Consider the following 17,138-nt stretch of genomic DNA (forward strand, 5'->3'; position numbering starts at 1 on the left):
GGAAAGTAGCCCTGGTGCTTTATATGAGCCATTAATGCTAAGAAAAAATGTGCCTGCACTGCTTGAAGCTTAAGTGCTGCTTGCGGGGTAGGGTGTTGAAATGTTCTGTGTTTGCTGCCAGGCTTCAACCTCCCTTTTAATTGAGTAATATTGTTCACTTGGAGTAACTCTACATTTTTCTCATTATGTATCCTTTCTGGTGAAGACATATAATAAATACAATTAATGGAACCATTCTCGATTCAAATTTTTGGTTGGCAACTGAAAGCTCCCATTAATATGTAAAACTGTAAGCTTCTTTCACATTTGCAGCCCTAAACAGTTCACTAATAATCTTTCTATCAGCAGATTTGCTTCATAAATTCCTTTAATAGCACGTAATCTGCTCCAACTGCTAAGGAATGATTTGCTTGACCTAATTTTAATATGATTCCAGCCCTATAGTTTCATCCCAATGGTATTCTTCAGAGAGCCTTTCATTATTCATATAGGTGTGATTAAAAGCAATGCTATGTGTAACCTTAGAAATATTAAAAGCAATGTTATGTAACTTTAAAATAATAATAATGTGTGTGTTGGATTGTTTTTTCTTTCTCTTTAGGCTTTAGCAATGGGAATGATGACAGAATACTATCATTACATCTTTACCACATTGGTAAGTAGCTTATAGGAATCTGCTGGCAGCCTCAGACAAAGGCCTTTGGTTTCTTAATTATATTGCTTGACAAAGTGAAAGTGGTCTCTTAGGAATAGAAGAGAAAGAAGTACTGAGTGTTTTCTCCACTTGATTTTGATAAGTTGCAGTGGAAGCTCTGGAGGATGGTTTAATTAATGTTCGTAAGTATTATTCTGGTAAACTGACACTCCTTGCAACGGGGGTGGGGGGCAGAAATGATTTTACAGTTTTGAAGATAGTTATTTGTTCTGGAGAAACACACAGCATACTGTTCAGAATGATCAGATATCTTCTCCCTTCTTTTTGGAGGAGACTTGTTTGATCCTATTTGTTTTGCAATAAAAAAATGTTTGTCAACACCTGGGAACATTTCCGGTTTTTAGACAGATTGTTGTATTTTGGCTCTTGTAATTAGACGGGGGAAAGTTCTATCTGAATAGGAATAGCTTTAGTCCCCCTTGTAAATCTGGTAGCCACCTGAAAGAATAGTCAGGAGCAAGGAGGAAAATCTCTATCCAGTTGCCTCCCTAAGTCATAATGAGATCGTGCCAAAATCTGCATTCTAGCTTTCTTGCATTGTAGCTTTTGCCCCACAGAGGAAATCACCAACATACAGGCAGGGCTTGGAGCTCACAAACAACCAGAAAACTGCAGTTGTTAGACTTTTAATAGATGTACATTACAGTGGTGCCTCGCAAGACGAAATTAATTCGTTCTGCGAGTGCTGTCGTATAGCGAAAATTTCGTCTTGCGAAGCACCAACGGGGGAAGAGCGGTTTGACGGGGGGAAAAATCGTGAAAATTTTTCGTCTTGCAAGGCAAGCCCATAGGAAAATTCGTCTTGCGAGTCAGCCTTTTGCTAACGAATGCCTTTCGTCTAGCGAGTTTTTCGTCTAGCGAGGTACCACTGTATAGGAAACAGAACAGCAATTTTTAAAGTTTTGCCATAATTTCTAGATCCATTCAAAGGGTTTTCACATTTGAAGCCTTAAATTCTGCCTGCGTCCAGGGTGTCCGATGAAGCATTCCTTCCTGTGTGCGGAAGGGCCATTGCTCAGTGGTAGAACATCTGATTCCCATGTGGAAACTTCATTCCCTGGCATCTCCAGGTAGGGCTGGGAGGAAGTGTAGACAGTCCAGAGGAAGAGATACCAGTGGCCTGGCTGGGCATAAGGCAGCTCCTAGTCCCATGCACCCAATGTGGCTTGTACTGTATGGAAGGAATGAGATGGCTAGAAAGGGACATGCATCCTCATTCCAGTTAGCAGCCTTATGCTGTCGAGCAGCATTTGTTGGTTTTGATATGTCTGTGAAGAGAGGCAGAGTGGAAGGGAGAGAGAAGCCGAGCAGATTAAAGTGGATTTCAAAATGAGCCACTTTCAGATGCTGCTGCTGCTGCTGCTGTAAATGTCAGCCGTCTGCTGCATACTTCACTGGCACAGATTTCTTCTGGATGTTCCTGCTGGAGATCCCGAGTGATCCAGTGGTTAAGCCCAAAATAATGGCAAGAAGGCAGATGGTGGCAGTTCTACGGCTGAAGCTAAGCAGGCTAAGCCTAGTAAACTGGCTGCCTGGAAGTCTGTCTCTCTGAGTTCCTTCGAAGAAAGAGCAAGGGGCCAGGCCAATCCATAAATGAATTGAATAAATAATAAAATAAACATGCCATAAAAGTTCTACACTTCATGATCAGACTTCTGGACTAATTGCGTATCCCCATTTGCTAATTAGGTGTCGGGAGCAGGCTGGTAGAAGGGTGGGTGTATCTCCCCCTGAAGAACTGAATGTAAACTTCAGCAGTTGACAACTGAGGATAATTTGGGACATGCCAGGAGATGATAGATTTTTATGCTCAGTGGAGCCATGTAACTTCTATCACTTTTTGGCTCCTCTGCTTTATTAATTACTTCTTACCTGACACAGCGAAAGTCGTGTCCAATAAATTTTCTAGTCACGCTGTTTAGCTGTGCTGTTTGGAAGTGTACTTTCCCATGATTGATTTGCAGCCTAATGTAATAGCTCATTAATTCTCTGAACTGTTGTGCATATTTATTATAGTTTTGAGTAAACAGGAATGTGTTTAAATTACATAATTATTTATGCAATTGTCCAAGGTAGTCTGGAAGCCACCCAAAATTTCACAAGTGAGGGAGGGGAGGACTTGGGGGCATTATTTAAAGCAGTTCTGCACCTAGTCAAACCTGTTTCCCTATCCTGTGGGGAAAATTTGCCACCTCCTATCATGTCTTGGTCGTGCCATCTCTTAAATTGTTGTAGAGAAATGCAGGGCACTTTTGCACATTCACTTCTGCTCTCTACTTCTAAAACACTATTGTCAGGAAGATGGACTGAGTCAAACTATTATGTGGTAGTGTGGGTATGTATACTGGAAGATTAATGTGTGATTGGACTATATCTTGCCAGATAGGTAATTAGGTCCTGGCACTTTTCAGCTGTGTGATAATACTGTATAATTCTTACTGCTTCTTTCCTTCTCTCCCACCCCCCCAACCGCCAACTAAATAGTGTCTTAAAACAAAGGTGGAAGGGCAGCTCAGTGTTTTGGAAAGTCGCTGTGCATTGTAGCATAGACCTGGAAGAAGCATCTATGGGACCTAGTCACATTGTGAAAAATGATACTATAAACTCTAATTGGAATTTGGAATGTTAACTATCTCTGAGATTAGCTTGGGTTCTTGCATTAACAATGAACAATTAATCATATGCCACTGTCTTGGAAGGGGGGCTACTGCTGTGCCTTCTCCCGTTCTCTCTCTGTCTCTGTGTGTGTGTGCACTGGTCGGTCTGTCCGTCCGTCTCTCCCTGCCATTTACTGAATAAATAAGTGCATATTGTTTGATCCCTGCCAAAGCACTGCTGCTTCAGAAACCAATAACAAAATTTCAGCCTTTGGCAAGAAAAGTAAAAATTCACAGTTCCCATACAAAGGCTAATTTTTTGTCCAGTTAATAGAAGTGGAAATTCCTGCCTGTTGAAATCAGGCAGGTGCCTTTACTGGACTCTTTTCCATATCTATGCTGAACAAACTAGTTATGTTGAAAACTCCTGGGGCTGGACTCAACTAAACTGTTGTGCTGGTGGGAGTCTCATGTATTTGTCATTAAGCAGAATGTTGCAAAAAGGGGGGGGGGAATGGTTCTGCTTGTGAATTTGTAGATTGTAGCACTGGAGAAAATGTGTTGAACTTGGGCCTTTCTATTATTTTACTGCATAGAATATCTGATATCCGACGAACCACTGAAAACAGGCTTATTAAAGCAGAAAACCCCAATGTCTGCCTAATTCAGGTTTTTGGAATGTTAGTAAACAACAAAGTATGCAGCTCACTGACTTTCCTTGACTTTTTCGCATATTGTTAATGGCTATTCAGGTTCGTTTGGGCTTTCAGTGCAGATGTAGGTAATCAGAAGCAGTATAAATTAGTCATTTATTTTCATGTACATGTAACGTTGTTAGCAATTAATTCAATGCACAGTATTCTGGACTTTTTTGAGCAATGTTGATTATTCTAAATTGCATTGGAGGGGGCATAAAATACTTGTTTGAATAGAAAAGATTCAGAATGCATGATAGGAACTACAAATGTCCATCCTTTCTTCTTTTCCTTCAGGACCTCTTTGCTCTTGATGTGGAGCCATATCGGTATAGTGGGGTTAACATGACTGGATTCAGGATTTTGAATACAGAAAACAGCCAAGTGGCATCCATCATTGAAAAGTGGTCCATGGAACGATTACAAGCACCTCCAAAGCCTGATTCAGGTTTGCTGGATGGATTTATGACGGTAGGAGCACAATCTACAGTTTAGTTCATGTGAACCTACAAATTCTTGAGAATTTCAACCTTCCCTTTAGCTGTATACCGGTAGTTGGTTTTATTACACATTTCCTTCTCAGTGCTTTATTTTGCTGTCTTCAACAAGGTGCCTCATTTTGGGAACATCTCTCTGTCTGTGATATCTGAGAAGTGAAGCTGAACAAATCACATGAAGTATATATCAGAGTGTTTGGCCTGAATCATGCAGCCCGTTGTGGAAGCACCAGATACTAAGATTAGAATTTCATTGTAGTACATATATATTTTAAAAGAGGGTCAGGGGATCTGTTTTTAGGAGGCTTCATGTAATCTGCCAGGGAAATTTGGCTTTTAAGTTTCTGTTGTAATTTATTTGGGTATGAATTAACTTCTATTGATGTGAAATGGGGGTTTACTTTCATACTATTAAACTTTCATGATGGCCAGATGGCTACAAATAAACAAAACTACTAAGATTGGAAGGTTGAGGTTTAGTACTGGCATGTGGGCACAGAAGTATTGGCTGCCTTTATTTTTCCTAGAAGGCTCCACAGAAATGACACGTGAGTGATGGGATTAAAAATGGTGTCTCTGATCCAGCAATTTTCCAGGGGGGCTGCCTTCTTTCACACACACCTTGCGGCATTCTCAAAATTTAAGTTGGACTCTTCCTTAAGGCGTACATAAATATTGTGGCGGTGACAATGAGGGAATAGAAGAGTTTTCATCATTCCTTCACTTAAATCACAGTAAATATCTAATAGAATGCCATGAAACTCTTGCAGTTACATTCCACACTGTAAGGTCTTTGGATGGTTGCTCATGAGTAACCAGGCAAAACTCCAGCCGTTCCTTTAGTAGTTTTATTGTGCATACTATGTACAGTGCAGAGCTCAAAAGTTCATGTCTGTATCAACCGTCTGAAGAATCTGGGAGTGGCCCCTTCCGGTTCTGACCCCAACATAAGAGTTTTGGTATACGAAATCTCCGCCTCCCCTCTTTTCGTTTCACCCCTATGCGCATTTGGGGCAATGGAAATGGCGTGTCTCCCTCCTCGCCCGCTGAGCAAGGGGAGTGTGGGGTCTCTCCTGCCCTTCCCCACTGGCTGCCTGCCCTTCCCCACTGGAGAACTCGCTGCTCCCTCCGCTGGAAGAGGAGGTGCTACTGGTCAGGTGAGGCTTAGGCTCTCTGTACCGGTAGTATCCCGAGAGCCCTTCCACCACCCTGCATTGAGCCGGGGACAGTTCCCTGACACACACAATAAGCACAACAGAGCTGAATGTGCTATCTGGTGGAAATATCACATTTCCCCAGGTGTAATATAGGTGTGAATGCTTGAGGGGGGTTGCACTGGTAACATGGACATAGGTGCATCCTCACACATGCACACACTGCCAAAACATTGACATAGTCTTCTATTTCAGATTTGACTTCTTTCAATCTTAGTATATACTTTGCTGCATTGGGTTTTTGAAAGAGGGTAAGATTTTGTAATTTAGTATTTAAGTCTCTATGTCTGCAAAAAAAGAAAGAAAAGAAAAGCAGGGGGAAGCGAAACTTTTGCTTACTACATAAAGGGTTATTGTCAATACTGGGAGCATTCCCATTTGTTTAATGCAGTGGGCTTATATTACTTATACATTTCATGTTCTCTTTTTCTCCTGATGTTGTAAGGCAATAGGAATCTCGGCGCAGTTCCTTGTGTCTGAAAGAAAGACCCATTATTGGTAGTGCTAACACAGTCATTTGTCACTATATAAGATTCTAGAGCTTATGCATTTTCCCCTTGGCTTTATCTCTGAGCTATAGTAGGAAATAAAGAAAAAAGGAATTGGATTTGTTTATGAAGTCTCATGGCTCAGTTAACCCCTTTAATTTGTTCCTAGGAGCTATCATCTGAGTCCATCTATTCAGCTGCACAGTAATGAATGTTTTGCGCTTTCTGGGCAAGTAGGGTGGCAGTGGTGTAAGGGGAGAATTTCCAAAGCTGCTTTGTTAGATGTTCCTCTTGGCTATCAAGAGCTTATCTTCAGATCTGTTGCTGACAGTGTGGCAGCAGCCAGTGGGCTTTGCTGTGCCACAAGTTATGGATTATTCTCCTGTTACAAGCTGTAGGTCTCTCTTGTAGGGAAAGGGGTCCAGGGGGCCACAATCAGATGAGCTCATCCTGCACTCCTGGCTCTTCATTATAGAACAAGATGGGAGTTAATATGAGATGCATTGTAGTGGAACAGTGCTGTTTCTTCCATGTGAACTGTCCGTTCATCTCATGGGGGCAGAGGGAGTCCAGTTGCACTTTGTCGTTGTCAGATGATGCACTTTGTTTACAATTCACTCACCCTTATTATGAGGAAACATACAGGTATGACGCTCTCTGGTGTCTGCATTCCAGAAAGGTTTGGTTCTGCCTCATTATATTAGAAAGCACTTAGGAAGCTACCCTATACCAAATTAGACCGTTGTTCCATTTAGCTCAGTACTGTCTGTGTTGATTGGCAGTGACTCTCTCCATCTAGAGATGTTGGGGGATTGAACCTCAGATCTTCTGCATGCAGTGATCAGATGCTCTCCCATTGAGCCATGACCCTTAAGTGTCAAAACTTAAGTGATCCCAAGTTACTTTTTGTTTAGACTATGGAGGGGCGTGTAGAGAAGTGTCAAATGCCACCAGCCTTTTGCACACAGTGGCTTTTTATATAACATTGAATTTGTTCTAGATGAAATGTACCGGTACTCTTTAAACATTTCCTACAAGGTGCTTGCCCTGTTCTTAAAGCAATGCAAAGGGTTTACCAAGATCTTATTGGATTAGGATTATTTTTTTGGTGGGACGGCGATTTTTCTTCTTACAGCTGTAACAAAGAAGCACTATTACTGTGACAGAAAAGAGCTAAAATGCTGCCGCTAGGGACCCAAGTCTTGATGGAAATTCAAGAAAATGGTTTGCAACTAGGATTTTCAAGCTAATTTGCCATGGACAAATTGCTTAAACACTTTCGTCATGTCTCTGATTCCCCCAACCACTGCAGTCGTATACAAACACTTATTCAATCTACCTCACAGCATGTCTGAGAGATTAATTAGCCAATGCTGGTATGATACTTAGAAAATCTAAAGTGGTTGAAAAAGCAAAAAAGGCAGTGAATGACTACTTTGCATTGAACTCAAACGAAGAAACAGATTTAAACACAATTTGGGATGCCAGTAAGGCGGTGATGAGGGGCTTCATGATTTCACAAGATATTGCTATAAGAAGAGCAAGAGAAAAAAAGAAGGAAGAAATATTGAAGGCATTGGAAGACAAAGAAAAGCAACTAATTCGGAAACCAAAAAATCAAGAATTGAAGCAGAGTATTAAGTTACTAAAAAACCAATTTGAATCGATGATCAATCAAGAAATCGAGTGGAAGTTAAAATGGTTGAGACAAAAAAATTTTGAATATGCAAATAAGACAGGAAAATTATTGGCATGGCAATTGAAAAGAAGACAGGAACAGGGTATAATAAATAAAATTAAAAAGAATGAAGTAATAACAGATAATCCAAAGGAAATTAGAAATGTATTCCAAGATTTCTATAAGAATTTATATCAGAAGGAGCAGGAGGAAGATGAAGAAATAGACCGTTATCTGGAGAAAAATAAACCAAGGAAAATCTCAAAGGAAGACCAAGAACAGTTGAATATTCCAATTTCGGAAGAGGAGCTCAAAAGTGCAATACAGAAATTAAAAGGGGGGAAAGCCCCAGGCCCCGATGGCATATCGGCTAGGTATTATAAGGACTTGGCACCACAATTAGTTCCAAGGATGTTAGAATTGATGAATAGGATTCTAACCAATGGAAAAATACCAGACTCATGGAAAGAGGCTTTTATTACAGTAATCCCCAAACAAGGTACAGATCTGACGAATGTGAAAAACTACCGACCGATTTCCTTATTGAACCTGGACTATAAATTATTTACAAACATATTGGCTGATAGATTCAAAAAGGTTATGAATAAAGTAATTCACAGAGATCAAAATGGGTTTCTACCAGGTCGCCAAATGAAAAATAATATAAGAACAATTGTGGACCTGATAGAATATTTGGATTTGAAAATTGATAGAAAGGCAGCACTAATTTTTATTGATGCCGAAAAGGCCTTCGATAATGTATCTTGGGAATTTTTGTTGAAGGTATTGGGAAAGATGGAGGTGGGAGAAATTTTTTTAAAGGGAATCACGGCTATTTATAAAGAACAAACAGCGAAATTAGTGGTTAACGGAATACTTTCAGACAAAATTAGAATTACAAAAGGCACAAGGCAGGGTTGCCCGATATCGCCACTTCTCTTTATTATGGTTTTGGAAATCCTGACAAATAAATTAAGAGATACAAAAGAGGTAAAAGGAGTGAAGGTCGGTAGGAGGGAATTTAAAGTTAAGGCATTCGCGGACGATCTGGTTATGACTTTAGAAGATCCATTACAAAGTATGGGGAAAATGCTGGAAGTGATAGAGGAGTTCGGTAATTTGGCAGGCTTAAAGATAAATAAGGAAAAGACAAAAATGTTGGTTAAGAATCTGGATAAGAAGGAAATCGAAGAAATACAAAAAGAGCATGGTATTATGATGGTGAAAAAGGTCAAGTATCTGGGAATTTGGTTGTCCCCAAAAAACATAAACCTATTCAGTGATAATTATGAACCAATTTGGAAAGAAATTAAAAAAGATTTAGAAATTTGGAACAAATTAAATTTATCTCTGTGGGGTAGAATAGCATGTATAAAAATGAATGTACTACCGAGAATTCTGTTTTTGTACCAAATGTTGCCGGTAATTAAGGGAACGAGCCTGCTAAAAGGGTGGCAGAAAAATCTGACAAAATTTATCTGGCAGGGCAAACACCCGAGAATCAAGCATAAATTATTGGTAGACAAAAAAGAAAGAGGGGGGTTTGGAATGCCAGATATTAAAATTTATTATGAGTCATCTTGTCTAGTCTGGCTGAGAGAGTGGATATTGCTGGAAGATAAGGAGTTGCTAGACCTGGAGGGTTTTAACAATAGATACGGTTGGCACTCCTATCTCTGGCAAGACAAAGCGAAGGTTCACAAAGAATTTTTATCACATATATTTAGGGGACCATTATACGAGGTGTGGCAAAGGTACAAGGACTTACTAGAAAGAAAGACACCTAGGTGGCTCTCACCCACAGAGATAATAACGATAAAAAAGATTTACACGGAAGATGAAAAATGGATAACATATCAAGACCTGTTAATTGAATCAGAAAAAGGATGGAAAATTAAACCCTATGATCAGGTGGCGGAAAGGTTGACAGGGTGGATCCAATACCACCAGGTGTACAATTTATTTAATGAGGATAAAAGAAAACATAATTTCGATAAGAAAAAATCAAAATTCCAAGAAGAAATATTAGAAGGAAAGGAGAAATTACTATCTAAAATGTATAATTATCTATTAGAGTGGTTCACAAAAGATGAAGAAATTAAAGAAACAATGATAAAGTGGGCTATAGATATAGGCCATAATATTCAATTTGAAATGTGGGAGAAATTATGGTGTGAACACATAAAATTTACTGCTTGCATAATTTTGAAGGAGAACATCATGAAAATGATGTATCGCTGGTATCTCACACCGGTAAGACTAGCAAAAATGTATAGAAGTTACGACAAGAAATGCTGGAAATGTGAGATGAAGGACGGCGACTTCTACCACATGTGGTGGACATGCGATAAAATCAAGCAGTATTGGGAAGTAATTTATAATGAACTAAAGAAAATACTTAAATATACATTTATAAAAAAACCGGAAGCTTTTCTAATTGGCTTAGTTGGAAATGAGATAAAAAAGAAGGACCAAAGGTTTTTCCTTTATGCAACTACAGCAGCAAGGATACTTTTGGCGCAGTATTGGAAATCAAAAGACTTACCTTCGGTGGATGATTGGAGAACAAAGTTATGGGAATATTCAGAATTGGCCAAATTAACGGGGAGAGTAAGAGATCAAAGAGACCAAAGGTTTCAATCGGAGTGGGGTAAATTTTTAGATTATATGAAAGACTGTAAAAATTGGTAACACTTTCGGGTGCTGGCAGAATTCTTGCACTAGGATGACATGTTAAGACAAAGTGAGGAAAACAAGTTAGTAAAATAAACAGAAATAAGAAAAAGCGAGGAAGTAGTGAGAAGTTAGAAAACCAGAGAAAAGAAGGAGGGAAGTCAGAAAACTCGACGGAGTTTTATGTAATATTGTAAAATATTGTATGTTCAACTTGTCTGTATTTTATTTGCTGGAAAATAAAAAAAATTCAGAAAAAAAAGAAAATCTAAACCGCTGCATTAATAAGGAAGTCAGAGAAATTGTCATGCTTCCAACTGCTGTCTAACTATAGAGCTGTAACCAAAAATAACTTTTTGAATTAAAATGTGAATTCTATATATTCAGTAGAACTGTTTTCTGGAGAATTAAAAGCAATTGGAAGAATATAAAGGAAAATGAAGAGTGAACAATAACCATGTTTGTGCAGTTCAAACAGCTTGTATGAAACTAGATATTCTTTAATCTGGCCACCTCTAAAGAAGGTGGAATTAATTCACTTCTGCAAAAAATGTTAAATCTAGTTGGCTTGACCTCAGTGTTTCTAAGCGCCCATTTCTATACACGTGAGACCATTCAGGCTCTCATAATGTATTTTATCAGTGAAATTGCTAATTTCCGCATCAAAGGGCACCCTTTTTCTGTCCATCAGTGAGTGGAATCTACTGTATTGCAAGAACAGTGCCCTGTGGGGTACTATCTATACATAATATTTCCAGCAGTTTAGGATGCACTCTGTAAATACAAATTATTATTAGAGCATGTTTCCAATTTAATTGGGACATGCTGAATCAAGAAAGTTGTTTTAATTTCACGTCTCCTGGGAAACTGATTTAGCTTAATGATACCGATGGCTGCTTATTTGGAACAATATTAGCATAAAAATCTGCCTAATGGGTGTGCATTTAGCTAGTGCCAATTAGTTAAATGTCACTTAGCCAGGTGTTAATAGGTATAAAATTCTGACGTCTGGACACATGGAAAGATACCAAATCAAAATTAAGGTTAGATATTTTTATGAACAGTCTGGCCGCTTCTGTCATTAAATGGATTTTTTTTTTAAATGGGACGGAATCAATTTTCATTAAACCTTTAATCTCCATTGACAGTGTTTGTTCTTCCAAAAGGTTACCCAGTAAGCTCTAGCACCTGTCCCAAAGTGGAGGTCATAATGCCATGTGAAAGGTCCTCTCATGCTGTAGTGGGTGGGAGGCTTCTCCCTCTCCTCACCTGGACAGGTGATGGGTGCTTACAACCTTGATTAGTCTAATCGTGTGGGGGTGGGAGGGGGAGTTGCTTCCCCACACAACCTTGTGTTAATAGGTTCATGGTATTATAGGAGCACAGGCATAGTTTACTTGCGTATAATGTACAGTTGTCCTCAGCATTCAAGTTTATGCGCAGGGGCATTTTCAGGGGACATTTTCTATCCATGGAAATCCGTTTTCGTATGTAGATCACCCTTGTAGGAACTTTTCTGCAACATGGTTGCAGTGCTGCTCACAATCAGTAAGTGTACCAAGTTTATTGATGAAAGAAAGCTTAGGCAAAACTGCATCCGATTCACTACGGATGATGCAGTAAACAGTGATGCACACAAAATACAATATAAAAACCAATACAATGAATTCATTGGGTCATAGCTCTAAATAAATTTGACTTGTTAAATTTTCCTTTCCTTTTGAGGAAAGTTGGGTAGACCATGCAGTAAGTAAATCATTGGGTTTTCTTTTTAAAATGTACACTGTTCTGGCTATGGTAGAGAACGTAACATTTCCCAACATATAAAGCAGTTATGAATCTACATGGGTAATGCCATTTTTTATTTTTTTTAAAAAATGAATGTTGCATGCTTACATTGATTCTTGGCAGCACATCCAGGTTTTACGCCTTTCATACTAATTTATTTGTTGTCATTTATAATCAGAAGTGATATAGTTATCCCCCTTCTCCTAAGCAATCATATATTGTCTATCAAATCCCACCAATTTTACCTGTGTGTATTTAGTGGTGCCCTGCATTTCTGTTGTGATCAGCTCTCAGGTGCCAAGATATTTCATTATATTTCCTTGCAGGAAAAAAAATGAACTGGTAAACATGATTAGATACAGACAGAATGAAAAAAAAATGAAAAGAATGGTAAAATAGATAAAGAAAATGAGAGGAGAACTTGAGGCTTAATGCTCAGCCAAACAGCCTCTATCATGATTAATTCCTCTCTGCAGCTTAGAAAAATATAAGCCCATTTTTCTTGGGGGATACTTCTATATTGACCTTCTACTTTAGCATTTTCCAGCCAGCAAAAAGCCTCCCTACACTACCATAGTCTGCTAATAAAGAGAACATTAAAGTATGACATTAATATTTAGAAATCGTACTGTTCATATCAACATAAGATGAAAGGAGATAACTGTATCAGATGATAGGCAAAAGCAATTAGCAAGGAAAACTATGTTAATAAGGCACCAGAGCTTGGTAGGTCATCTTAATTATGCATACTTAACTGTGACTTGCGGCAGAGTATACCATGAAGATTAATATGAGAGCAAATGGAACTATTAAGCCATATGATATTCTTGCTACTATCTTTAGTTTTTTTGGCCTAAATTTACATATTTCTGCACATGTACATTCAAAGCTCTGTGGTATATTCATATTCATTTTGTGGCAGGGGAATGCAAGTTCTTTTTACTGGACTTGAAAAACAACAATTTTAATTGCATATCGATACTCTTGAAAATAATGTAGTCTAAAAGTACTTAAAAAAACAGCTACAGAATTGATGTTAAAGATATAGGTTAATAACTTCTTAAGAAGTCAGGCCTAGCTGATCTAATTTCTGCTTGTAACTGTCCACATATCACCTCATAGGGTAGAATCTAACACAGCACTTAAAGCACTGTGCTTACCAGGAGAAAGGGAGGGGGACGTGGCGAGGAGATTGGCATGGTGCAAGTGCTCCTGCCACTGCACCCGCGCCACACTGACTTCCCTGCTGCCCCCCCACCAATAAGCACAACAACAATGGGAGTCTAGGTGTGTGGTACCACTCCTCCTTGCTGGCCACCCCTGATATGTAGCTGTTTCATTTGTTAATGCCGTCATAAGGAGGTTGAAGGAATGGTGTGGACTGAAGCTGGGTACTAATATAAATATCCTTATACATAATTCCGCCAAATCATTATCAGCATATGGACACATGAAACACATTGTTACTGAGGCATTTGGTTCAGCTGACACCATGTGCAGGCCCTTGAACTCTCGGACTCCTTTAGTTTCATTCTGTTATTGGCTGTGAAGCCCTCATTTCCTCCATTTCTCATTGAAATGCTTCATTTAATTATTAATGCTTCCTTCCTTCCTTCCTTCCTTCCTTCCTTCCTTCCTTCCTTCCTTTTCTGTCTTTTCCATTTCCTCAATCTCACTATCTCTAAGTAAATAGCTAGGTGACACTTGCCTTCTCCTCCACTACAAATACACATTTCATCATCTTTCCGTTTTTCATACTGTCAGGGTACACCATGGTGTTGCTCATGAGTAACGACAGAGTCCTCTTACACTAAAGACTACTTTATTGTGCATAACTATTTACAGTGCAGAGCTAGCTAAAAACATGACAGCTCAGTCACGTGCAGAATCTGGAAGTGCCCTTCTCCTGTTTCCCACCCAGCACCAAAGCCTTGGCACTCTGAAACGATGTCTTCTGTGTCCCCTGACCCCCCGATGCTGTGCTGGCACTGGAAGCTGCAACTCCCCCTCTAATCGCCTCTGGCTGGCGTTGCTGGGTCTCTGCCCAGCATCCCTGACCCTTGGCTCCTCCTCCTCTTCTGCGGGAGAGAGCTCTGGCGATGGGCTTTGAGAGGAGTCAGATGGCAGCAGTGGCTGGGGCTCCCTGTACCTGAGCAAGACCTCCTCTCGAGGAGGTTCCCTACCCTGATCCTCCCCACTAGCAGGATCACTTTCCCCGCTCTCCCCGCGAGGAGTACTCCCGCCCGGGCTCTCCTCATGAGTAGGACCTCCCCCTGGGCTCTCCTCGCAAGGAGAAGGCAAATCCCTGACTCATACATTGTCCTTATTGCCAAGGGTACAAGGTATAGGGCATGTGTGCTAGTAATAAAAATAATCAGTATCCCACAATAACTAAAAATGCAGTTTTATTTTAATGGGTGTTCGATAGGTTTAGGCCTCAGAATGAGTGTCTTCTTCGTCTTCTTAACACGTTGGTAAACACGTAAAATCTGTGTAAAGCTTTCAAGCTCTAATCACACAGAGTTGGCTTTGTATCACAGTTTTCATACTTGAGTTTTTCCCAGCAGTGCTTTAGAAATCAATGAATGAAAATCTGTTAGTGTAGTGACGGTGTTGGCAAACAGTGGACACTGTGCACTGCAGTAGCTGACAGGCAGCATTGAATACTAAAGATTGTTCAGGCGAGGAAGTGTTATCTTGTGACTTTTCCCTCCTCCTGTCTCCCTGCACTTCTAGGGAACTGTGATGTCCAGATGGCCAACACGGGAGGCAGAAGAAAGAGTCTCTCTGATACTGCCTTTCAAAGTTGGTTTCTTCCTTAGACTTCCAGCTCCTTTTAATTATGTATTTTATGGCAATCTGCACAAGCCACTTACATTTTAGTCTGTGGACTATGAAATCTTTGGGCCAAGTTTGAGGATAAAATCTTGGGGCTCAGCTTGAGCTGATGTGACAGAACCTGCTGTGGATTTCAGATCTGAGCTCTGAAACATGGAGATTAGCAGAAGGAGTGCCTTTAAGCAGGTGGAGAACTGCCTTTGCTCACACCAACCACTCTGTAATAACAGCTTGTGTTGTTGTTGTTGTTGTTGTTTTGTGTGTGTGTGTGTGTGTGTGTGTATGTGTGGATGAGCGGAAATTTCAGATTAGAGGAACTGGCTGTCAGGTTGCCTTGGTTTCCAACAGATAGTTAGGTTTAGAAATTAGCCACTTGTAGGACTGGGACTTAAAAAAGCACTTTGTAAAAAAAAAAAAAAGCCTTCTGATTAAAAAATTATTTAAATATATGATGTGACCAGTGTACAAAACAATTAATTAGATATTCCCTGTGTTGACAGGTTACACTGTCTGTCTGTTTGCATTATGAAATGTGTCTGGAAACATTTTAACCATTACTGACTATTGTAGCATTGTAGCTAGTGTGTTCAACCAATTATTATACTAGGGACTGTATGCTTGCTAACTTCACTCACCAATACCCTCTTACCCCTTCACCCTCCCTTTCCATCTGGTCAAGGGAAACCCTCCACATTCTTTACACCTGACCAAACCCACTGTCTTTATACCTGGCTTACTCACTTTCCTTCCTTTCATACCTTGCCAACATACCTTCCACCTTCTATTACATCTGGCCAACCCCCCCTCTCTTTACACCTCACCCCTCCAAAAATCTCTCACCTTATGTCTGTGGCTCTGCTGAGCTACTCACCAGCTCACCTGCCTGCATCTTCAGCCTCTGGTTCCTTTCTCCTCATCTTGCTTGGGCCACTCCTACCCACATCTTCAGTTCCACTCCCCCACCCTCTCTAGTTTTGTCATCCATCACCCGGACCTGCACCTCTATCTACTGGGTTCCTCTTCCTCTCCATGCCTGGTTCACCCACCAGCCAGCCTTACAGTTTGTAGGCAAGCAAACTTCAGCATGATGACATCCTTATAATTTTATATATTAGGGAGATAAAATGTTCCAAAATAATATTTACTTTTAAAAAACAACAAACAAACACAAATTGGTAGCATTATGTTCTTTTTAGAATTGCTGGTGTTCTTCTTCTTATGCTAATTTTAGCAATTCCAAACAATAAATTGTCATTGGCCATCTGGGTAGACCGTTTGTTTCAATGACCTGGTTCTATCACAGTTACATTTTGCATGTACTTAAAGCAGTATTTTTAATACCTATCTGTACATAGTCAATCAATCTAATGTACTGATTTTTGTGACAAGGTTATTTTAGGTTAAAATAAGAATAGTTACTCAGTTGGCAATGGCAACTGCAGATATTTCTCCATGGCCCACTTGAGCAAGTGTTTTATTGCTGTTCATAATATTTTTTATTTTTATTTTGTGCTGTTTGTTACTGCAAAAAAAAGGTTGAAGGTCACATATTCTAGTTATGTTCTATGCTTCTGTTTTTACCAAAGCATTGTGCAGATATTTTGAAATAATAGCAAACTGAATGTGGCTGCATCTGTCAATCCATTGTAATTTCTGTGTTTATTTTAAGCTTTGAAACCTTAAGTATGTTTACTTGTAAGATTTCTTAGGATTTAGTGTATTTAGAATCTGAGCTCCTCAGTCTTCAGCCATTGTAATCTGGATCAAGCCCATCACCTCTAGTGGGACTGACCTGAACTTGGCAGTGTAATGAATCTGAAGTAAATAAATAAGACCACATTGAATTAAGTTGCAGGCTCTGTTGGGTATTAGTTCTCTTGTGTGGCATCCTATTTTCTTCAGTAGAACTAAAACTGAAGAAGTAGAATAAGGATCAAGATTTTGACATGAAATCT

General features: G+C 39.6%; 1 protein-coding gene across 4 annotated transcripts in view; it reads left to right on the plus strand.

Annotated features, from left to right (window-relative positions):
- Positions 1-17,138, plus strand: part of GRIK2 (glutamate ionotropic receptor kainate type subunit 2) — a 438,302-nt gene that overhangs the window by 188,805 nt on the left and 232,359 nt on the right. For all 4 annotated transcript variants that reach the window (XM_033143497.1, XM_033143496.1, XM_033143498.1 and 1 more), the window contains exons 6-7: positions 602-655; positions 4,305-4,478. In XM_033143497.1, coding sequence (XP_032999388.1) covers positions 602-655; positions 4,305-4,478 — 228 coding nt within the window. The remainder of the gene's footprint in view (positions 1-601; positions 656-4,304; positions 4,479-17,138) is intronic.

The sequence above is a fragment of the Lacerta agilis genome, chromosome 3 (assembly GCF_009819535.1).
Source record: "Lacerta agilis isolate rLacAgi1 chromosome 3, rLacAgi1.pri, whole genome shotgun sequence".
NCBI lineage: Eukaryota > Metazoa > Chordata > Lepidosauria > Squamata > Lacertidae > Lacerta > Lacerta agilis.